General features: G+C 35.5%; 1 protein-coding gene and 1 long non-coding RNA gene across 52 annotated transcripts in view; both read right to left on the bottom strand.

Moving 5' to 3' along the window:
• Nucleotides 1-24,956, bottom strand: part of TRDN (triadin) — a 386,488-nt gene that overhangs the window by 303,389 nt on the left and 58,143 nt on the right. For 47 of the 50 annotated variants that reach the window (XM_084957615.1, XM_084957622.1, XM_084957696.1 and 44 more), the window contains exons 3-4: nt 6,256-6,420; nt 5,103-5,135 (exon numbers count right to left, since the gene is read on the bottom strand). In XM_084957615.1, coding sequence (XP_084813741.1) covers nt 5,103-5,135; nt 6,256-6,420 — 198 coding nt within the window. The remainder of the gene's footprint in view (nt 1-5,102; nt 5,136-6,255; nt 6,421-24,956) is intronic. The other 3 variants (XM_084957686.1, XM_084957732.1, XM_084957739.1) reach the window with 1 other exon arrangement.
• LOC146406044 (uncharacterized) lies at nt 17,492-23,097 on the bottom strand. Of its 2 annotated transcripts, none has more exons than XR_014804780.1 (2): nt 20,576-23,097; nt 17,492-20,339 (listed from the first exon to the last, which is right to left on the bottom strand). It is a non-coding gene; the product is annotated as an uncharacterized LOC146406044 (long non-coding RNA). The 2 variants fall into 2 exon arrangements; XR_014804781.1 differs by having other exon boundaries at nt 20,589-20,981.

The following is a 24,956-nucleotide window of genomic DNA, read 5'->3' as shown; positions in this document are numbered from 1 at the left end:
TATTCAACCAACACCTTAGTGTCTCATGATTTTGAAAAGGCAATGTATAAGACTGAGGAAAAGAGTCTGCAATGCATATAAGACCTAACGGTTTCTCACTCATAGGCTCCTCGATTCTCAATCTTATTTCCCAGTAGGAATGCAGCAACACTGAGATTATTCTCACTCCAACAGGAACTATTTAAACTGACTGGTCCTGAGTCGAGCTGTCTCACTGTTTTTTTCTCCATGGTATTGGCACCAAAATTTAATCCCTTGCTTTCACTGGCTTTCTCCTTCAGGCTTGTGTTACCACTATTATTTCCCTGGTTCCAGTTTGCTTGTTTTGTTAGAAACCAGCTCTTTTGGACTCAGAGATCATTATATCCCCACTCCTTAGATAAGTGAATCTTGGGATCATTCACCATATCTCCCTCCACCTCAGCCTACTCAGCCTTTTCTATTCTGAGCCCATCTCCAAGCCCATTGTCTACTCTTTCTGCGTTTTGCCTCTTGTTGATAGAAGTCTGATCAATACTGGGAAAGACAAGCAGAAGAGAAAGCAGTAAGTTCCTTATGAAGCTTGAAGGCAATATGCAGCAGTGCATTGATGGAGCTGGGTTTTGATCTAGACTTATTTAGAGGATTGGTCCAAAGATAAATGTATCTACTTAGCAGTGTTAATAGGGCCAACCTGGTACCCAATATTCTGAGGCTATGAATTTTAACAAGTTTAGTCACCTTTCCATTCTCCCTCCTTTTTTCACTCACAGTATTTTTCAGACACTTAATGTTCAGCCTGGTGTAAGGCACCAAAGCTGCCAGCAAAGATGGATGCAATGAAATCTCTGGCACAGAAACATGTCCATCTATCTTACTCCTGATGACGTGATACAACCTTCTGAATGGACTAATCCTAAAGTCTTGAATATTTATGATGCTCAAATTTCCTGGCTCTTCCTTATTCATCCTGACTGCAAAAAGCTATTGTGGATTTCAATAAAGTGAGAAAAACACAATGAAAGAACTGAGTTTAAATTTACTGAGCTATTTTCAACCCCAGGAGGCTTTAGGGGAATTTTAAAACACGATTATGAGAAGAATGTAATTTGTTTTGATCTAAGTAAAAAGGAGTCTCCTCCTTTGCCATTGACATGCATTGGGAACAATCTCACAGAATATCAGCCTTCATATTTGGGTCCTGTTCAAACTTCATATTGGTTCCTTAGTTCAAAGGGTAAGTAGTAGTTGGAAAGCAAGGTAATTCAACATAACATAGAAAGGATCTTGGCTCTTTCCACTAAGGTAAGTGTGAATAGGAAGTACAAAATATTAAACATTTTATATTAGACGAAATAAAGTTTGAATTCAATTAGATTAAATATTTCATAATATAATTACACAAAGTAGGTTTTATACTTCTTTTTGAAGAATACAGAATTAGTCTGAAATGAATCACAGACATGTGGCATCCATGGGTTTATGCGAGGCATCTTTAACAGCTTGGTTGCCTTAGAAAATATACCAATTATATTTAAAAGAATCAGTGTCACTAACCTACACTGCTTTGGTTGTTTCAAAGTGCTTTCTTTCAAACTAGAGACACATCCTAGGATCAAATATTGAGAAAAATCGAAAAGAATTGCTTACATTTAAATTTTTAAAAGCCACTTTTAGCTTTCAGTATTTCCTATGGATGCTCTTTTGGTTTTGCTCTTAAGGGACTCTCCCTTGAGAGAAATTCACTCTTTCACATTATTCAGCTAAATAAAAGGCAAAATTATTAAATGAAACTTGCCATTGCTTCCGTCTCCCCACCTTTTCTCTGATTTCAGAACATTCCATCATGACACAGAATACCTGAGTATCAGCACCATGCTTCTCCACTAGCAGATGTACGCAAGACAGGGCAGGAAAGCCTGTTGGTCTCTTTGGGTGGCATTGTAGCAATCTGAATATGGGTGAAAGATACTTCTTTATCTCATAATGTGGAAGAAATACTACGATAACCTTGGATGTGTTATCAGGCAGATAAATTTTAGGAAAGCATAGGGATGTAATTTGATTCCCTTGATGCCATCTGCACTCATTTATCCTTTGGAAAATGTGGTGTTAACATGTCCATGATGTGTGCCCTGGTGTGAAGAATGATGCTCAACAAATTGAGTCCAGATAAACAAAGCACACCCACCATACAAAGCACAGAATTGTTCCAGGGTTTGTGATTTACAATAGCGTTGGTTTTCATACAAGTTTTAAATAATTATACAATAAAATATAATACTTTATAATGATTCAGTGCCTTCAACCCTCATCATGGAGTGCTTGGTAATAGAATTTAATATTTTAAAATTTTGACAAGCTGAAAAGTAAATATGTACAAGGAGTATAAAGACATTGGGTACTACATTTAATACCCTGAAGCTATATTTATAACAACATGAGCCACAGAAGAACAGTTTCCAAAACTTCATCCATATTAATAATCTGTTTAATAATCAATCCTGCAACTCTGAGATTATTTGACTGGACCATTATTCCATATCAAAATAGAACTGCAGACTCTACCCATAAATAACAAGGTGGCTGAATTTTAATTTTGGTAAAAATAGCAATAACTGGACAAATGAAACTAACATTTTAAGCATATTTAAATAAAATGCTTCATATAGACATGGGGCAATCAAATAAACAATGTCACAGCCTGATAACTTAGGTAATATAAAGTGGCTAGATATTAATGAATATTTCTGAATGGGAAAGAGTATTAATGAAGAGACTAATAAAGACTCATTTAGATGGGTGAAAATCAAACATTTTACGAGAATATCATTCTAGATTATCAAAAAAGTCACAAAAAACTTCTTAAACCACAATTTTAAAATATTAAATTCATAAAATAATTTACCATAAAATAGAGATAAGTTCATGGAGTGTCTTCCCTAATAATAATATTTAAAATATGCTTTTAAAAGCAGAAATTATGTTTTTTAAAATATTATATACTGATTTAAAGCTCATTGTTTCTATGACTCTACAAAAGAAAGGGTTTTAAATAAAAATAATAATAATTGTAATGATATATATTTATTTAAGTCCACCTCATCTAATATTTGTTATTAGCTTCTGTGTCCAAGGTAGGGTATATAAGATGTTTCTTTAAATGTCCATTTTCAAGTAATTTTGTGAATAATAATATTAAGAAAATATATTCAGGTGATTTTGAGTAAATTCTCCTTCTAGTAATCTTTCAAGACAGTAGTGCATATGATTTTAAATATATATATATATATAAAAGAATGTTCTAACTAATAATCATTACTAACATTAAAAAGAAATCCCAAACAACTAATAGTTTCTCTGTTGATTTGATAAAGCAAGGGAATAATTTAAGAAATAAAAATTAAACAACTTTGTGTGGATTTGCAACTTCTGCTAATCATTTTATAAAACTTAAAATAATCCCATCAGGAAATTAAAATCAAAAGTAATGAACAGACTCTATATAAAATACCAGCTATTGATTTATGGAGAATTTGCTTTTGTATGCTACTATTATAGAATTTAATTTATGAGCATAAGTAAGAAAACATTTGCCTTTCCCTCTTCCATATCCAAATAGAATAAACATATACACAAGCTGTTACTTGCAGACTATAACTAGTACCTCATTAGCTTACACTCTGACTATATTCTGGGCATTATCCCTTGGAGATCAGCTATTGAAAGACTGCTTCTGACCTTGAGAAGTTTATAATCAAATCTAAATTCTCTAAACCTGGATTTGCTGACTGAAGAATGTCTTGAGTTCTTGGGTTCGCATCATGGATTTGTGAGTAGGAAAATCCGTCCTTTCTTTTCTCAGTAGCTTCATAAACACTTTCATTTTTGGATAGCATTACCACAGTTTCACTACTTTATCTCCTTTTTATTGGACAAGTCACAAATCCAAATTTTCCAAACTAACATACACTAAGTAGATTTGATCCCAAACAGTGAGGTGACCATCATCTATTCAGACAAGGCTGAAGCTCCAAATTTGGATCCTACTATTTGTATTCACAGTAGGTGTAGGGAGACAGCAACAGAAGCAAGTTAAGTTCTCTTCAGTAGTAAATCCTCTGAAGAGCTACTGTCCAACATGTGTAATACTAACTAAAACATCACAATTACATTAAGTCTGGCTTTTATGTTTTTCCGTCATACCAAATATACCACAGGATGGTATCCCTTGCTCCCTATTATTCCTTCTCGTCATAATTCCTTCTCCATCCTATAAAAATTCCTGACCCTCCAATGCCTTTGTCCCACAGCTTTGACCTCTTTTTCTCAGTCATATGGCTCCCATCTTTTGGATCTTTGACTATCCCATTAAGTTACTGAAGACCCTGGTTACTCCTTCAAGGAATCCCTGTACACCACATCCAAGCACACCCAGGGACTATACCACTTTGGGATGATACATGATACACACTGACCCAAGACTGTTTTCCTCCACATTGTCTCAGCCACCCCATCACATAGTTATCACCTAAAGTTGAAAAACAATACTAACAATAAAATAAGAAAAATCATAGTTTTAAAATCAATAAATCTGGCCACATTTAGAATAAAGGCCATGAGCATCATCATCCTCTGGACCACTTAGAGAACTATAGAATTTACCCCTCATTTGTGCAATCTCAACTCACACTGATCTGTGTGAAGATGGAGTCAAACATCCACTGAAAAAGGCAATAAGTCATCAACTGAAAAATGGTGGGATTAGCTTCATTGGAAAGAATCAAGTATTTCTTTTCCTAACCATAAGTCTTATTCTAACCATTAAATAAAACTCTACATTAAAAATAAATTAAGTCTGGAGTTCCTGCTATGGCACAGTGGGTTAAGAATCTGACTGCAGTGGCTTGGGTGGCTGCAGAGTGTGGGTTTGATCCCCAGCCTGGTGCAGTGGATTAAAAGATGTGACTTGGATTCAATCCCTGGCCCAGGAGGTTCCATAAGCCATGGGCGTAGCCATAAAATAAATAAATGGAGTCTACAACAAAGTAAAATACATTTGAGTATGTTGAAAATCAACATTATCATAAAAGTTCTTTTTTCCAAAGGTGAACACAACTAACCTTTTTTTTTCACTGGAGGCTCCTCTATTTCTCCTAAACCAAGACAAAAATAGTAAATTAGAAAAAACTTTCAGCATAGCATAATATTGCCTTTCTATTGTCCCATTTTCTTTTGTTCATTAAAAAAAAGATTTATCAGTTTTGATAATAGTAGTCTGTATATTACTTTGCCTCCTAAGTCCAGTTTTTAAGTATAAACTTTGTTGATGTACATTTATTTGAGATAGTTTCACTTTTATGAGTTCAATAAAATTGTGGCAGTGATCCAAATTATACATTACAGTTCGTATATCATGTTCATTTCAGTTTTCTATTGTTCATCTCTACCTCTCGTGGGGGCCAAACAAATACAAATTCAGACAAAGTCATAGAAAGGGCTAAAATAATAAGAGCTTTCCTGGTAGTCAAAGCTGAATATGTAATTTCTGAGTATGGCTGACCTTAAAAATGTCATTTAAAAGGCAAAATCACAATTCTTTGTTCTTTTCACATCCACTCAATAGCAGTTTATGTGTGGTTTCAGTTTGTTCTTTCCTTTTCTTCATTAGTATATACTAGAGAGTACATAGGTTAGTTGCATAATTGTTATGACATTCAGAACGCATCCCTCCATCCTACACCTCCATTTGATTCAATAAATTTACTTTCATTGTGATTTTAGTAGGATCGCTTTCTGCTATTTGATGATGAAAATGCATTATATATAGGAATATATTATATGTATAATATATACGTATATTTAGTTTTACTGTTGTTATTAGTTTTACTGTTGTTTTTATTTACTGTTTGTCCTTTCTAAGGACAAACATGGGAAATAACTACCCTTTTTCCCCAAAAAAAGCATATAAATGTGAGGTTCTTTTGTGATTTTGTAGGATTGCATATTAAGTCCCTCTCTACTATAATGCTACTCTAATGTAGCATTTAATTTTGACATCTTTGCCGTAATGGCAGATAAGCTTTAAGGTGAAAGTCATATAGAGACCAATTTACTGAGTTTAATAGCCTGTTGATAGGCTCTTTGCACCCAGAAGTGTATTCATTTTGGTTTAGCCTGACCCAAGTGCTCATTTGTGCTTAAACTTAAGCAAACTACTATAATACATATCATATTCACTTCTAGCAGTTAGACATGTCTCTGTTCTCTTTGTACCTTTATCAGTGTCCTCGACTCCACCTTCATCATCTTCTTCATCACCCTCAGATGAGATGATGTCAGACAACAAAGAAAAGAAGCCATAGACCCAGTCCGTGGTTTCCTCCACAGCATCATGTACAAGTTTTAGAGGATCTGAGCCAATCTTGGAAATAGAGCTTGCTAAAAGTAATTAAGAACAAAGAAAAGTTTTACAATTATTCCCAAAGAAACTAAGAAAAGCTGATTTTCCTGATTTATTCTTCTGACACAATGAACATGTCAATTTCATGAATGTAAATATCTCTTGGCTACAGTTGTTTTGCTCTGAAATAGAAACTACATTTTGTTGTAGTATGCATGTGTGTTCAATTAAAAAAAGAAGTTATTGGGTACATCTGGTACAGTTACTCTGGAGAAGTTTATAATCTGAGTAAGAGTTCAGCACAGGGAAAAATTAAGAATAAATTAAAGTAATGTGTAGTATGTTATAAAATTGTAGTAACCCTGAGTTATGCATGTTCTGGAACAGCAGGTATCATTGATGTTCTGTATAATACCAGAAAGCATCACAGAGGAGATGGCTCTGCAAATTTTCAGACAAACAGTAAGTTCCAAGTTGCCTTAGGTAGTTGTGACTAAAGCAAAATGAATAGGTCCATTTATTACAATTTGTGATACATCAGGAAAAAATCTAGAATTGTCAGGTAGTAATCATATCAACTTCTAGCTAGATTCAATTAGTTTATCTTTGTTAGACACGCCAGTAACTGAAAATAAAGATACCGTGAACTTCTAGTACTTTCATTGGATAGAATTAGGAAAAACTGAAAACTATAAATCTTCCCTTTTTTATATCCTAGGAGATATGAACTGTTTGTGAAATGAAATACTAAATAATAAAAATGCAAGCAAATAGACACATTAGGGATTTCTAACACGTTGTTATTCTCATTCTAGTTACATGAAAATTACTCTGAAGGGGTAAGGATAGCCTTTAAGATCTGATTGAAGAGGTGATCTATCTAGAAATATGTTGTAAGCTGCACCTGATTTTTCATCAATCAGTAATTAAATTTTAGATTTAAGTGTTCCTTAATTTTAAAAACTATTTTAGCTTTTCAGGGATTCTTCTCCCTTTGGTATCTTAAGAGACTAGAATTATATCAATGTATTATATTATCTAAAGGTTAAGTACACCAAAATTAGGCTTTTACTCTGATTGAGATAGGAAGTCACTGGAAGGTTTGAGAAGAGGAATGAAGTAATTTGATTTATGTGACTTCATTTGCCAGGTTGAAACTGAAAGGATGCCAGGTTGGAAACAGGGAGATGAGTGAGGAGCCAAATGAAATAATCCATAATCCAAGAGAAATATGATAGTGATTTCTATATGCATGGTAAGTGTGTGTGTGGTGAGATGTGATCAGATTCTGAATGTATTTAAAAGAGAGAATTAATGGTACAGATTTACAGTAAGGCTGTTGGATATGAGAAAAAAAGGCATATGGACTAATTTCAAGGTTTTTGGTGTGAGAAACTAGAATGGAAATGTCATTCACTGAAATGCGGAGGACTAGAGAGAAACAGTTTGTTGCGTAGAGTATTTGACAAATTTTAAACCTGTAAAACTTGAGTGTCTATTAGACCTCTATATGGAGATGTAGACATTTGCGTAGCTCAATATAATCTATAAAAATGAAGTCACAGCTGAAAATGGAAACTTGGAAGTTCAACAGAGAATAGAAAGTATTCAAAGTCATAACACTGAATGTGATTACTAAAGAAGTGGACCCTGAAACACTCCAACATTTAGAAGACAGAGATGAGTCAGAGAGATGAGGAGGAATCAGCAGTGGATTCTGAGAAGGAGAGACGAGAGACAACAGAGACAGAGAGAAATTAATTCAGAGGCAGAAAAAAAGAGTGTAATGTACTAGATAAGTCAAGAAATTGTTTTGGTGAGGATAAAGTGATCAATTGGCAAATACTGCTGACAGGTCAAGAAAGATGAAGACTAAGAATAGACCTTTAAAGTTAATGATGAGGATGTCACTGGTGACCAAAGGGCAATTTCAGTGAAATAAGTTCAAAACCAAATGGGAAGAATTTAGAATGAGTATATTTTATTGTAAAGTAAATGACAGAGATAGGGCAATAGTTGAAGGACTAGAATCACAGTAGGGTTGCTATTGTTTATACTTTTCAGGTGGGAAGAATACTCCATTTTTATGCTGATGGGTAAGATCCCATAGAAAGGAGAAAATATTATGAGACTATTCTGGAGAAATATATATATATACATATATATATTTGGCTGCACAACAGATCTTTAACCCACTGAGCAGCATGTGAACTCTGGGAAATTTTTTTATATTGTGTTCTATTCCGAGGGCTTCACAGCCCATTACAAGAATGCCAAGTTACAAAATGCTGGTCTCAGGAAAACTTACTTCCATGATTCAGAGATAGCATAACTTTACTCTTTGGATCTTATTTCACTGCATTCTGAGAGTTTCATGTACCAAATATGGCAGTCTGAAAGGTGAGATTAAACATTAGAAAAAGGAAATGAAATGGAATTTTATAATTGCAATTGAGAATTTTAAAAGAATTATATGTAAGGAACTGGATTGTAGTGGCACTACTAAAGGTATTTTTAGCACTAGTATATTTTATATCTAATGGAAGAATATTGCAAATGGAATTTTTATGATCTGAATAGATTGAGACCATTTTCACATTCCTCTTTTTTCTAAGTGTTCAATGAGGAACTTAACAATAAAATCCAACAAAATAGATATCAGTTTAATTATCCTTATGCTTAAATGCACTATATATACTTCGCAGATATATATATTTCCTGGTTCTAAAATAGTCAAAGCAGGCTATTTTCATAAAGAAAAAAGTTGCTAGCTTGAGACCAGATTTTGATTTTCAGCCATGTGGACAACAATTTTAAAACACATAGATACAGGCATAGGTATATCTTAAACAAAGTAGTAATCCTCAAATTAATTCTTATTCCCTCTCTCAGATGACACATCCAAATTACACCAATGTTAAATAATATACAATGCAACTAAACCTTTTATCGGTCTTCTTTTTTAATTGTACTTTCTTATCTCTTAGACTTCCATGAGTTAAATTACATACATTCCAAGGATGATCATAAAAATGGTAGTAGCTAACACTTACAGGGTATATATTCCCTGCCAGATACCATTCTAAGAACTTTATGTATATTAACTCGCTTTTTCCTTTCAAAAACCCAATGAGGTAGGCATCTTTATTTTAAATATAAGAAAAGTGAGACAGAAGGAATTTAAAAAGATGTCTAAATACACAGCTATTAAGTAACAGAGCCAGATTTTGCACCCTCTAGAGCATGACCCAACTACCATGCAATACTACTGTCAACAAACAAACAAAAACATGAATTCACAATTGGTTCTAGAGTAAGATGTTGGATGAAAGATTCTGAGAGGGGTTTTCTTTCTTTTTTCTTTTCTTTTCTTTTTTACAGCTGCACCTGAAGCAGATGGATGTTCCCAGGCACGGGGTCAAATCAGAGTGGCAGCTGCGGCAACATTGGATCTTTAATCTACTGAGTGAGGCCTGAGATCAAACCCTCATTCTCACTGAGACTAGGTGGGGTCCTGAACCTGCCGAGTCACAACAGGAATGCCAGGAAGGGCTTTTCTTTCTGTTAAGGGGTGAGAGGGGATAAGGACTTTGTTGCATGAGAATATAAAGCCTGGAACTGCAATAGCATCTTGTAGCCACGAGGACAGTACCTGACACACTGAGGAAAGCAAAGGCTAAAAATGAAAGACCTTGAGTACATGAAGACATTGCTGCATCACTGAACTATCCAATCTTGGAATCATATCTCTACTTTCAGGGCTTCTGTTATATGAAATAAGAAATGTTTCTCAATGTTCAAGTCATTCTTGTTTCTTATGTTTCTTTCAGAATATACCACTGGACGGAGGGGAAACTGTTTTAGGCTCCTTATGATCAGTAATTGGATTCTTGGCACTGATAAAAGAGTGCCAAGAGATGCAAGAGAAGCAAGGAAAAGTTTAAAGTGAAATAAGATTTTTATTTGTCTAATGTCTTTGAAGCCAAACTGTAAGAAAATGTCTAAATGAGAACATACATGGGAAATTAAATTAGCTGTTTTACTCAGCTTTACTCCTTAAGAACAAAGGTCATGATTTCACTATGATATTTGACCAACAGTCTTACATGTAATTGGTTCTTCAACTTTCAAATCCTGAGAAACATCAGCAAATAATGACATTGATGAGTATGGGCTAGGAGCTCAGACAGATAGTCTTAAAGTTTGGCTCTCCCCGCCCCACATGCTGCACCAAACCCAGCCAGAGGCAGAAGGAAACAATGGTAACAATGTTTCTGTCTTTATTTAAAGTTTGAGATTTTGTTCATTCTGATTTTTTGCATTAGTTTTTAAATGTTAGAGATCATAATAAAATATTATGTATCTTAACTGCTGAGTTTTTTGGAACCTCTTAAATTTTGCACCCAAAGTGACTGCTTTATTCATTTCACTTAGTTCTAATCTTAACTCATATAAATGCTGAGTAATGTTGAGATTAACTTTCACCATTTCTATAAAATTCATTGACATCTCTGCTTTTCCAAAGTCACTACTCTAAACCAAGGCCTCAACCCCTCATGCTTGTTATCTTTATATTCAGTCTTCTCAATGTATATTATGCCCAGCTCCTGCAAGCAGTATTATAAAGTATGACACCAAACCAAAGTAGTCTGTGCTTCAGTTTGCTGGGCTTTAAAATTACAATAAAAGTAATACTATCTCACAAGGTTGTCATCAGTATTACCTGAGATAATACATTAAAATCACATAGTATAGGGCCTGGTAAAAAAAAATAATAATAATAATGTGGAGAAACAAGCAAGATTGTCTTTGAATCCTGAATGACACAAAGGCTCTTTCTAGTTTACTAGCTGGGGTCACTGGTTTTGCCTCTCCTTAGCAGCAGGCCCTGTGTAAGATCTCACCTTCTTAAGGTCTCCAAATGTAGCACAATCGTCATTCCCATTATCTTCTTGGTATTTGAGACCTTAGTTCTGACTGCATACTTTCCATTCCCAAATGAGTTACCCCCCAGGTATAAGGCTGCCTTCGTGCATTCCTTAACAAAGGAGAGAGCAACTGAGAGGTGGCACCTCTGGCTTGGTCCATCTGTATTTATCTGAATCACTCCATAGGATGGCCAGAAAATGGGCCCTAGTCATCATCTAACCCTTCTGCCCATGAATATTTGCCTGCACCAGATGGTGCTTATTGAGCTTCACTCAGCCTCATCATAACATAAATTCTTTGGTATTTTAATCCAAAAGCAGATTAAAGATATGGTACATGTTAGGTAATTATTAATTCGATTTTCAGAACCATTTAACTCAAACATGTGATAGTGTTTCATAAATGCAAGCTGTTAAAACCTATGATTACTCAGTCACTACTACCTCACAAGCAACAAGGGCAGGGTCTATAAAATTCAAACATGCTTTCATCAGGCCTCACAACACAGCTAGTGCTTACCCCTTACCTCCCAGAAAATATTCTAAATATTTGGGTCTCAACTGAGCAAAGGATTTTTTAACTGTCATAAATCCTACCTAAGTTAGAAAAATTTGACTTGTATATATGTCGATGTATCTCGCACATAGTACTTCTTACTCAATATGAAGGCTAAAAATACACAGATTCTTCTTTCAAGACAAATATTTAGCATGATTTTATGCAATATCCTAAGTGTAATACAATTAACATAGTGCTGCCATTTACAGGCTTGCTGCCTAGGTATTTCTAATTTTGATATATGAGGGATGCTATTTCAAAATACATAAAGGTGATTTTTCAGACCTAAAGAAATTATGTTAAGTAACTAGCTTCCCCCCTTATTGCAGATAAGTATTTTAATACTTTTCCTTTTTTTTTTTTTTTTTTTTTTTTTTTTGGCTTTTTCTCTTTTTAGGGCTGCACCTGCAGCATATGGAGGGTCCCAGGCTAGAGGTCCAATCAGAGCTACAGCTGCGGGCCTATGCCACAGCCACAGCAAGGCCAGATCTAAGCCACATCTGGGACCTACACCTCAGCTCATGGCAGCGCTGGATCCTTAACCCACTGAGTGAGGCCAGGGATCAAACCCGCAACCTCATGGTTCCTAATCAGATTCGTTTCCACTGCGCCACGATGGGAACACCTGAATACTTCTCTTCTTTACTGTTGGTGAAATCTGGATGAAGTTAAGAAAAATATTAGGAAATTATGCAACATTTAGTATGCTCTGAGTTACATGAAAATTCTTGCTTGAAGTACTGTGAAATTAAATTAGTCTTTATTCAAGGTAAAAAGAATTCCCTGGAACTTTGTGGCATCAAACAAAGCTACAGATGTGTTTCGACATCCCACCAACCAGGAGGGAGGAAGGGAAGCACAGGTAGGGAAAACAAGATAAAAAATAAAATGATCTGAATGCTATGTCAGAAAACAATGATTGTCTCCACTATGTTAGTAGGTTTCTTGTGTGCAGAAATGTAGCTGAGAGAATGCAAATTCCTATTAAACAGTTTACACTTGAGATTTGGCATCATTTTTAACAGTCAACTATTTCCTAGGGATATAATGATATAAGGTCGGAATACTGATTTAACCTAGTTTATTTATAACCAGGACACACTTGAAACAAAGAGCACTCACAGTGAATTTAATAGCCCTCTTGAGTCTTTGGGCCGCAGAGTACAGAGCACTGACAATACTAGGTGTACATATTTAAGAAATAACAAACAAAAACATGTGCTTTTATATCTGCTCTAAAGGGCAGTGTCCTCATCAAAGCAATGTTTACTCAAGACATTATACTCTAAAGTGTTTTAGGTTCAATCTGAAGTAACTTCCAATTTCTCATAGGTTAGACCATTTGCCTTGAACATACTCAGCTGAACTCAGTGATGTCAGAACTGTCACCTTTAATTGCTATCATCACAATGGAGAGGCTTTCTCTCTCTTATTATCCCTTACACACATTTTTCTCCCAGGAGTTTATTGTTTTCATACTCTCTGTTTCACTTCCAATTGAAGGTAATGTCAATATGAGAGAAACAGCAAGTAACACATTCAAGAAAGCCAAGAATTCAAAAAAATGTTTGATGCAGCAACATTATTCCTCCATATTTAACCTCTAAGAAGTATTTACATCCTGCCAATAGAAGTTTGTAAAAGATACACCAACTGGAATTACAAAACCTTCCCATTATTTTCTCTTGAAAAATTCATGGACGATAGCTATACTTTTGTAAGATTGCTTCAGTTCCAGAGAAAACACCTGATATTTTGGTATCTGATAAACCACTTGTGCTGTAACCAGAACAGACATAAATTGTGGCCCTAAAATGGCTTTTTAAAAAATAGCTTTTCCACCCAGGAAATATTTTGAGAGGCTCATTTTTTAATATCCTCTCTATAAATCCACTTATAGTAGCCCTTTAAAATGATTTATAGTAAGGATTTAATAGGAATGGACTTGACTAATTCATATGGATTTGGGAGAAGCAAAGGTAAAAATAATAATAAAATAGGGTGGAGGCCAATGAAAATTAAATTCAGCAGCTATAGTACATGTTTTGCATTAAATAACTTTATACATAGTATATAATATTATTTCAAGGATTCTTACATGGACAAAAATGTGGTATTTAAGCTATGTTGCAAAATTTCTTTGAAACTGAATATATAGGTTCAAATGCTTTGTGTATTTATTTAACTTATATCTTGTCATTTGGCAAGAAATATAAACATTAGGTCAGTTCATTTCAGACCAGATAATTAAGTCATGAGTAATTTGTGAGAAGCTTCTCTAGAGTGTCTTTCAGATGCTTCTGTAGAGAAAAGATTATGATGAAACATTTTGATATGTTTAAATGCCTTCTTTTACAAATGAGTGAGTACCGTAATATTACTATACCCAACAATAAACGTTATAGTTTAAAAGTACAAAACCTTTTTAAAAGTTTATGTAATCATCTGCTCTGAATTACATAAATGATTTAACTTTGTTTTTATTTTATTTTATTTTACTTTTTGTCTTTTTTTTTTGGCCATTTCTTGGGCCGCTCCCGTGGCATATGGAGGTTCCCAGGCTAGGGGCTGAATTGGAGCTGTAGCCACCGGCCTAAGCCAGAGCCACAGCAACACGGAATCCGAGCCGCATCTGTGACCTACACCACAGCTCACGGCAACACTGGATGCCTAACCCACTGAGCAAGGCCAGGGATCGAACCCACAACCTCATGGTTCCTAGTCGGATTCATTAACCACTGAGCCACGATGGGAACTCCTGATTTAACTTTAAATGACAAGTGTCTCTGAATCGATTCTCCTGTAACTAGATTTTTAACAGAGACCATGTACAGAGGTTGAAATGCCTTGTAATCTGTTATCCTTACCATCAATGGACACTCCTCAGAATATGGTGAAATAAAAAGTTAGATTCATAAAATTCCCATGGTACTTCTAATACTAACTACATTATGAAAGATTTTTACTTATGCATGTGGTGTTAGGGCCTAACAGGCACTCAGGAAGAAAAAAATTGGATGAAAAGTAAAGGAAGAAGTGAAATCTGGAGCCTGCGAGGGCTGGGAGAACATTCTGGAAGTTGCATCAGTCCTACGACCTCCAAACCTCTCTCTACAAAGAGGAGAAACTGTCATCCTTCTCATGGAGCTAAATATGCACTTGGCCAGGAGTGAAGAAGCCAAAGGAGGCTCTGGCAGGAACTGGAGTTGCTGCAGGAACAGCTGCTATCCCTCGCCAACAAGGTGAGCCAAGGGATCAGTGACAACTGCACCTGGTCCCCTGCAATGACCTTTGTGGTCCTGCTTGCCTCTGCCTTCCAAACTACGCACATAATGATTCTTCTGGTTCCCACAAACCCACAGCTATGCAGAGGAGGGAAATCTGAAAAATACGGTTTTTATCTTAGCCAAAATGACACAACACAGATCCACCATACCTAGTTTCAATAATTATCAACATTTTACCAGTTTTATATTTCTTCTTTCCCATATTTATCATTTATTTTTTCTAGTTTGCTAAATATTTTAAAGCAAAAACTAAATACTTAAATTCTTAATCCCAGATCCATAAATACTTCGGTATGCAATCTATTCCATAATTTGTCTGATAGTTTCTTGCTTGAGGCACATAAAAATGTCCAAAGTAAGTTTTGTATCTTTCTTGTGCCAAGTCTGGAATCAGCTTCTTCTTAAAGGAATCCTGGTTCCTTTTATTGGGAAATGGTATTTTGATGCTAGAATTTGGTCAGAAGGGGGTGGTAATTGAGTTGAATTGTTATGCCAAGAAATATGAAATTTCAAAAAGTCATGTGTTTACAATATTTCCAAATAAAATCTGGAATTTTTACTCAAATTTTCTGTTATTATACTCACATCTTGTATGTTGAAAATCTTATTTCTTAATGATATCAATTTAATTATTTCCTTTCTCTACAATACACCAATAACAATTTCAAATAAATGACACCAACACTACTAATAACAATAAAAGCAGTAAATGGAGTTTTAGATTTCTTTTCACTTCTTTTTGTCTTTCAACTATACCACACCAAGGACAGAGAGTCAGAATTGTATGTTTTTAAGTTATTTGAAGTAATTATTTTCTCTGGTTATGCCAATAACTTGATAGAGTTAGGTTCATTTGTTTCAGTGTGTTTTCAACTTTTAGTGATTACTTCTATTTATTAAAAAAAAATTAAGTATAAAAAGACATTTCCAAGTTCCCTAAGTCAAAACCATTTAAGAGGACATATTAAGGAAAGTTTCTTTTGCCATCCTAGTTCTTTGCTATACTGTAGTCTTCTTTTGACAATTACCTAATTTTGTTCTTTTTGTTTATCCTTTCATTATTGGACACACATATTTACATTTAAAGAAAGACATTTAAAAATTCAAATAGAGGAATAATAAAGTAAAATTTGCAATGTATAGTAATCTGGCCTCAGAATGAGAAAAGAGGCAGTGGAAAAGATAAGAGGCAAAGAGAAAATATGAGACTTCCGTAATAATCTTGGGGAGACAAAGGCAGTGCTGGAGGCAAGGTACAGAGTACAGAAGAGCATCAAGAGATGTTTAAAAAGTAGAATGAGTTCTGGAGTTCCTGTCATGGCTCAGTGGTTAACGAATCCGATGAGGAACCATGAGGTTGCGGGTTCGGTCCCTGGCCTTGCTCAAGTGGGTTGAGGATCTGGCGTTGCCGTGAGCTGTGGTGTAGGTTGCAGAAGCGGCTCAGATCCCACATTGCTGTGGCTCTGGCGTAGGCCGGCAGCTACAGCTCTGATTAGACCCCTAGCCTGGGAACCTCCATATGCCATGGGAGCGGCCCAAGAAATGGCAAACACACACATACACACACACACAAAGTAGAATGAGTTCTTTTTAATCCCTGAACATTCATGGGCAGTGAAGAAAGACAGAAGTTGGTAAGAAATCCCATCTAACTTAAAAAATTGGAAAATGAATTGAATATGGAATCGGGGAGGCAGGCCTGGAAATAAACATTACCAGTTCAGTTAGGAATTTTGAGTTTGATGCTCCAACTGAATGTCTTTATGCAATTAGAAACACTGAGGTAAGATGGGGGTTAAAGATGCTCATTTTGTGTGAAGGTCAATAATAAGCAAACTTCTGATCAAGTAGCTCAATTAAGGCAAAATAAAAATGCTGATGAGCTTTTCTTTTTCTTTTTTTTTTTCCAAAATAAAAATAGCTTACAAATCCCATGGTGGGAAGAACGCATTTTCTTAAAACTAATCTTGCATGGTTTAATTGTTTAGAACTGTGTCACTGCTTTTAGCCTCTAAATTTAACTATCTGGTCATTTTAGAGACAAGTTGATCCTATTATTAGATTGAGAGCCATATATTAAAGATAAGCAGGCTAAATATGATGGCAGCTTACTCATCACTTGTATAGACAACACAAAGTCATTGCAGTTAAAGCAATGGAACAAGGTGATGTATCTAACAGTGGTAAGAAGCTAATGGTGCCAAAGAAGAATTATAAAAGTCATAAGAAGACAGGGTTTTAATTAGTAAGTGCCAGTCAACAGTTCTAGTGCTGCAAAGTTTAACCAAGATGAAGATGCTCAGTGTGCATTTTGCTCTTTTGTTCATTTGTTCAATTTTTAAGAAGTGCATATATGAGACATTTCAGCAGGATAATAAAATAGTATCAGATCATCTCTTACTGGAAGGGCTTTGCTAGAGGGACAGGAAAAAAAAAAAAAGGTTTGCTGCTAATACACTTAATATAGGGAGGTGAGGGAAATGTGTTAGTTTTCCCAAGTTAGATAACACATAAACATATGTAGAAAGGAAGGAGGGAACAGAGGGGGAGACTGTAAAGATATAGGAAGCAGATGGCATTTAAACCCAGCCACATTTAAATGCAGCAACACTGGGGGAAGGATGAACTGGGGGTTTGGGACTGGCATATGCACACTGTGGTATATGGAATGATTGGCCAACAGGGAGCTGCTGTATAGCACAGGGAACTCTACCCAATACTCTGTGATAATCTATATGGGAAAAGAATATGAAAAAGAATGGATGTGTATATGTGTATAACTGAATCACTTTGTTGTACAGCAGAAATTATTATAACCTTGTAAATCAACTATACTTCAATAAAACTTTAAGACATGAAAAAATGTACTAACATTGAAAACCTATACTCATGAGGCTCTTTCCTCTCATACACACCCAAAGAGACACCTTTTTTTTTGGCTGTGTCTGTGGCCTGTGGAAGTTCCCAGGTCAGGGATCAAACCCACCCTATAGTAGCGACCTGAGCTGCTACAGTGAGAAGGCCAGATCCTTAACCTGATGCACCACAAAGGAACACCTACACACATATCTTTAAGAGTAATAAATTCCTTTACAATGCAAGATCTTCCCGAAAGAGTAACTTGTACTTATCTCTTAAATTAATTAAACCAAGAGGCCATTAGAGTGAAGCAGTTTTAATGTCTTAACAGCCTTTGTAAGCAAACCCAAACCTAACCATTTAAGTGCCATTTAAGTTAAGAAATCGAGCCCAAGAACAGCCAGAAACAAAGACCAACTAGCCTTTCCCAAATAAGGCAAATGCTTAGGCTATAGCCAATGAAATGATTTTCTTGCTTTGCTTCAACCTCTTCTCATATGCCAGATTAACAAACTGAAGTATAAAAACCATATGATCCTCTCAATAGATGCAGAAAAAGTCTTTGACAAAATCCAACACCCATTTCTGATAAAAACCCTTCAGAAAGTGGGCATAGCAGGAACCCACTGCAATATAATAAAGGCCATCAATGACAAACCCAGAGCTAACATCATTCTCAAGGGTGAAAAGCTGAAAGAATTCCCACTGAGATCAGGAACAAGTCAAGAATGTCCACTCTTTCCGCTACTATTCAACATAGTTTTGGAAGTCCTAGCCACAGCAATCTGAGAAGTAAAAGCAATAAAAGGAATCCAAATGGGAAAGGAAGAAGTAAAACTATCACTCTTTGCAAGTGACATGATACTATACCTAAAGAATCCGAAAGATTCTACCAGAAAACCGTTAAGAGCACATCAAAGAATTTGGCAAAGTCATAGAATACAAAATTAATACACAGAAATCAATGGCATTTCTATATACTAACAACAAAAGATCAGAAAGACAAATTACGGAAACAATCCCGTTTATTATCTCATCCCAAAGAATAAAATACCTAGGAGTAAACCTAGCTAAAGAGACAAAAGACCTGTACTCTGAAAACTATAAGACACTGATGAAAGAAATCAAAGATGACACATATAGATGGAAAGACATACCATGCTCTTGGACTGGAAGAGCCAATATTATCAAAATGACTATACTACCCAAAGCAATCTACAGATTCAATGCAATCCCTATCAAATGACCAAGGACATTTTTCACAGAACTCAAACAAAATAGTTTAAAGTTTGTTTGGAAGCACAAAAGATCTAGAATAGCCAAAGAAAGACATCCTGAAAAAGAGAAATGGAGTTGGAGGAATCAGGCTCCCGGACTTCAGACTGTACTCCAAAGCAACAATCATCAAAACTGTATGGTACTGGCACAAAGACAGAAATATAGATCAGTGGAATAGGATAGAAAGCCCAGAATTAAACCCCTGTACCTACAGCCAACTCATCTATGACAAAGGAGGGAAGAATATACAATGGAGAAAAGACAGCCCCTTCAATAAGCGGTGCTGGGAAAACTGGACAGCCACATGGAAAAGAATGAAATTAAAACACTCCCTAACACCATACACAAAATAAACTCAAAATGGATTAAAGACCTAAATGTAAGACCAGATACTATAAAACTTGTTGTGGAGAACATAGGCTGAAACCGCTCTGATATAAACAACAGCAACATCTTCTCAGATCCACCTCAGAGTAATGACAGTCAAAACAAACATAAACAAATGGGACCCAATTAAACTTGAACGTTTCTGCACAGCAAAGGAAACCCTAAACAAAATGAAGAGACAACCCACAGAGTGGGAGAAAATCTTTGCAAATGAATTGACTGACAAGGGATTAATCTCCAAAATTTATAAACACCTCCTACTGCTCAATACCAAAAAAACAAACAACCCCATCAAAACATGGGCAGATCTAAACAGACAACTCTCCAAAGAAGACATATGGATGGCCAAAAAACACATGAAAAGATGTTCAACATCACTCATTATTAGAAAAATGCAGATCAGAACCACTATGAGGTACCACCTTAAACTGGCCAGAATGGCCATCATCAAAAAGCCCACAAACAGGAGTTCCCGTCGTGGTGCAGTGGTTGACGAATCCAACTAGGAACCATGAGGTTGCGGGTTTGATCCCCGACCTTGCTCAGTGGGTTAATGATGTGGTATTCCCGTGATCTGTGGTGTGGGTTGCAGACGTGGCTCGGATCCCACATTGCTGTGGCTCTGGCATAGGCCAGTGGCTGCAGCTCCGATTAGACCCCTAGCCTGGGAACCTCCATATGCCGCGGGAGTGGCCCAAGGAATGGCAAAAAGATAAAAAAAAAAAAAAAAAAAAAAAAAAAAAAAGCCCACAAACAGTAAGTGCTGGAGAGGGTGTGGAGAAAAAGGAACCCTATTTATTTTATTATTATTTATTTATTTATTTGTCTTTTCTAGGGCTGCACCCATGGCATATGGAGCTTCCCAGGCTAGGGGTCTAATCAGAGCTATAGCCACCAGCCTACACCACAGCCACAGCAATGTGGGATCCAAGCTGCGTCTGTGACCTACACCACAGCTCACGGCAATGCCAGATCCTTAACCCACTGAGCAAGGCCAGGGATCCAACCCACAACTCATCATTCCTATTCAGATTCGTTAACCACTAGGCCATGACGGGAACTCCAGGAACCCTATTACACGGTTGGTGGGACTGTAAATTGGTGCAACCACTATGGAAAACAGTATGGAGTTTCCTCGGAAAACTAAAAATAGAGCTACCATTTGTCAAAAAGACACATACTCCAATGTTCATTGCAGCACTATTTGCAACAGCTCAGACATGGAAACAACCTAATGTCAATTGACAGAGGAATGGATAAAGAAGATGTGGTACATATACACAATGGAATATTACTCAGCCATTAAAAGAAACAAAATACCAGCATTTTTAGCAACATGGATGGACCTAGAAATTATCATGCTAAGTGAAGTCACCAGACAATGAGACACCAGCATCAAATGCTATCACTGACATGTGGAATCTGAAAAAAGGACACGATGGACTTCTTTGCAGAACAGATACTAACTCACAGGCTTTGAAAAACTTACACTTTCCAAAGGAGATAGTTTGCATGGTGGGGAGATGCACTGGGGGCGTGGGATGGAAATCCTATAAAATTGGATTGTGATGATCATTGTACAACTATAAATGTAATAAATTCATTGAGTAATAAAAAAAAATCTTAATGACCTCTTTAAAAAAAAGAAGAAGAAAAAAAGAAAAGAAAAGTTATTTCCTGAGCTCATAACTACTTTTGGTTTGGTGCTGCCCAATACAAATCAGTTTTTGCTCATATTCTTAAAATTCTGAATATGTCATAGTTTATCTTTCAACATCCTTGATAAACATATATTCTCAAACCAATGTCATTTTTTCTTTCTCTCCCTTTCTCTCTCCATCTCTCTCATCATCTTCCTCTCTCTCTTCTCCCTCTGACCTCTAAATACTGCCCATTTTAGATTACAATGATCAGGCTTCTCCATCCATTAGTGAGGATCATGCAAAAAAATAAAATAAAACGAAGGGTGAACACAAAGCTCTGGCAGTGCATCAGATTCTAAAAGATAAAACCCATTTGATTTACAATTTTGAGAAAATAAAATACTTGCAGATGTTAGATACTTAGATGTGTTTAAAGCAAAGAAAAACTAGGATCCCGATTTAAAAGTAATTTTGGTGAGCTAATTGTTTTATTGACTGTACAAGGAAATGACTGTCACTTTTCTAATCTACATTTGAATAGTCATAGTGTAGCTCCAATCCTTGCCATTCAACATCTGAGGCATGGGCATTTTCCCTCTGATTTTTTTCTGTTTTCTCAATTGAAATTTTCCCATACTCATTTTTACGATTAACTAGCATCAGTCTTTTTAAAATGTGCATTTGTATGGAACCCTAATGAAATGAACACAAGCATCTTTAGTTAAAATTGTGTAACTATTTTAATATTAAATAGTTTCAAAATATGTCTCTAAGTTGTCCTTTGCTATTCCTCAACTGTTATTATTTGAGGCAGTAAGGAATATTACAGAATACAAATAAATGTACACTTCACCTCTCTTTCTCAGTATGACCCCAATCAACCAGTTTTTTGCTGGCAAAATTATGTTGCAGATGTTTAAGCCTGGAATATTTCCAGCTAGCTGGAGCTAGACCCATGTCAAATAAAGGGCATTTTATATTCCATAATAAAAATCACAAACAACTTTTGGCTTCCTTTATTCATGAAAAGCATTTACATAGAAATTGACAAGCATGGTGTGGATGTTATTATATTAATTGAAAAATTAATTTTCTATCTTCTTAAAAAAGCATAAAATATAAATGCAATAAAAACGTTACATGTACTAATAAGGAGTGATAAAGCAAGTTTTCAGTAGATTTATACATTTCTATAGATCTGTTTCCAAGCTAATATTCAGGAGTTAATTTCCTGGTAGCATAAGAACAGTCAAAATATCACAGTACTCCATTTAGATGACCTGGATCATGATGTTATAAACTTAGTGGACCAGTGAAGAAGAAAGATATAAGATTCAAGGTTAATACAGCAATTAGCACATACTATGTAATAAACAAGTATTTCATCAAGCCAAGATTTGGTTTTGGAAACTCTTAGCTATTTACATATTCTCTTTAGCTATCCTATTGTTCAGTGTTGGCTGAAGAAATAATTTTAAAGTTACTTTCACCACTCTAAAATATAGCACGTAGGGCCATGAATTACTTGCTTACTACATCGTATAAAAATAACAAACCATTTCAGATTGGCTAGAATACTCCCTCACTGTTAAAATAAAATGGAATAGTTTAATCACTGGGTTTCTATTGTATAACTGGTAGAAACTATGTATATTCAAATGATATTTAAAATTGGAAATCATGTAGTCAATTCATCTTTTTGAAATATGCCTATTCATCTTTCTGAAACATTGAAATATGCCTAAAGTCATGAAGAATAAGTTAAAATAATACTAACTACAATTTATCTAACAATTACTATGAGACATTCAAAATTCCAAGTGTTTTTGTATATATTAACTCATACAATGGTCACAGAACCAAATGAAGACGTTTTATACTATTATTTTCTACAGAGAATGAACCTGAGGCACAGAGAAGCAATGTTTCCAAGGTTAATGGCTACTAATTGGAGTCAGGACTCTAACCCCGTACTCTAGCCCCCAGAGCCTGCATTCAACCACTTAATTCTGGTCTTGAAGTCTGTATGTTCTATTGTTATTACTGTTGTATGATGTTCCTTGTTTGTTTGCTATCCATGCTAGGCAAGTAACTCCTGTTAAGATCACAAGAATTTTATTGAACAGTATGGGTCAGGCAGTAAGCAGTTAACAAGAATATTAAGATAAATAAGACAATCCTTACCTTTGAGATACTTAAGTTCCAATCAGAGAAATATGTTGAAAAAGTGAATCCTAACCCTATCAAAAATCATCATAGACTATAAAAACTACCATGCTCATTACTTAGCATTCAGAGTATAAAAAACACTACTACCTTTTCCTTTATTGATTCATTCATTCTTCCACCTCAACATTCATTCAAATATTTATTGAGCTTACAATACTAAACACTCCTAAGCACTAGAAAAATCTAGTATATAAAAGGGACAAAGCCATTTTCCTTACAAACCTAACAGATCAGTGGAGAAGAGACAGTAAATAAATAATCACACTCAATTAAATACATACAGCTTTGCAATAAGTGCTATGAGTAAAGAGTAAATAATATAATAGGGAATCAGGATAGAGTGACTTGATTTTCATTGAAAGTTCAGAAAAAGTTTCTTTAAGGAAGTGAATTTAAGCACAGCACTAAAAGATGTTTGATAGCTGGAACCTCAAATAGTGGGATATAACATATGGCATGATTTATAATTGTATCCATCTAGATACATCTATAACATAAAGTCTCACTTACTAAAGTTCAAATGAGTGGTATAAAGCATTGGCAGCAAACTTCTGGATTTTCTGAGCTTGAAATCCGCCACCAGCAAAAACTTGGGGTCTGACATCAAAGAGCCAATTTTTTTTTTTTTTTTGTCTTTTTAGGGTCGCACCCATGGCATACGGAGGTTCCCAGGCTAGGGGTCTAATTGGAGCTGCAGCAGCAGGCCTACGCCAGAGCTACAGCAATGCCAGATCCAAACCGCGTCTGCAGCCTACACCACAGCTTACAGCAACGCTGGATCCTTAACCCACTGAGCAAGGCCAGGGATCGAACCCCCAACCTCATGGTTCCTAGTAGGATTCATTTCCGCTGCGAACTCCAGAGCCAACTTTTTGTTTTGTAAGAAAATATCATTTAAAAACTGTAACAGAAATAATATCTGGCATTATTATTATTTTAAAAGAGAATTTTAAGACCAAAGTGTAGGAACAAGAGAACTGGATATGTATTTAAAGTGTATAAATTTTTCTTCAGCTATTTATTTTTCATTTCATGAAGAATCAACAAATATTGACCATCATACTATAAAAACTTCTGCTTCCTTGAGGTGTTTATAAGCAGAGTGGAGTTCTGTAATGAAATGTATTCTTTTACATGTAGTAACCAAGAGGACCAAACAGGCCTGCGACATTGAACAGAAAATGTGGAATTTGAGATAAGATTGAATCAGAATAAGAAACACACTAAATGTCAACTATTCTTGAAAACTCAGTACAAGTGAGAAATGATAGTCTAAAATGTTACATTTAGTGTCCCCATCTTCTAAGTCTCCTAAAATGTAATAAAATTTATATATATGCAGTCACACAGGCATTTTCTATACACACACACAGACACACATATACATATAAGTGTACACATATA

The sequence above is a fragment of the Sus scrofa genome, chromosome 1 (assembly GCF_054392235.1).
Source record: "Sus scrofa isolate SSC_HxYL_T2T_F1_AM1 chromosome 1, Sscrofa_HxYL_maternal_Yorkshire_Landrace_v2.0, whole genome shotgun sequence".
Lineage (NCBI taxonomy): Eukaryota > Metazoa > Chordata > Mammalia > Artiodactyla > Suidae > Sus > Sus scrofa.
The sequence above is the reverse complement of the archived record's forward strand: the minus strand, read 5'-3'. Positions and strand labels throughout refer to the sequence as shown.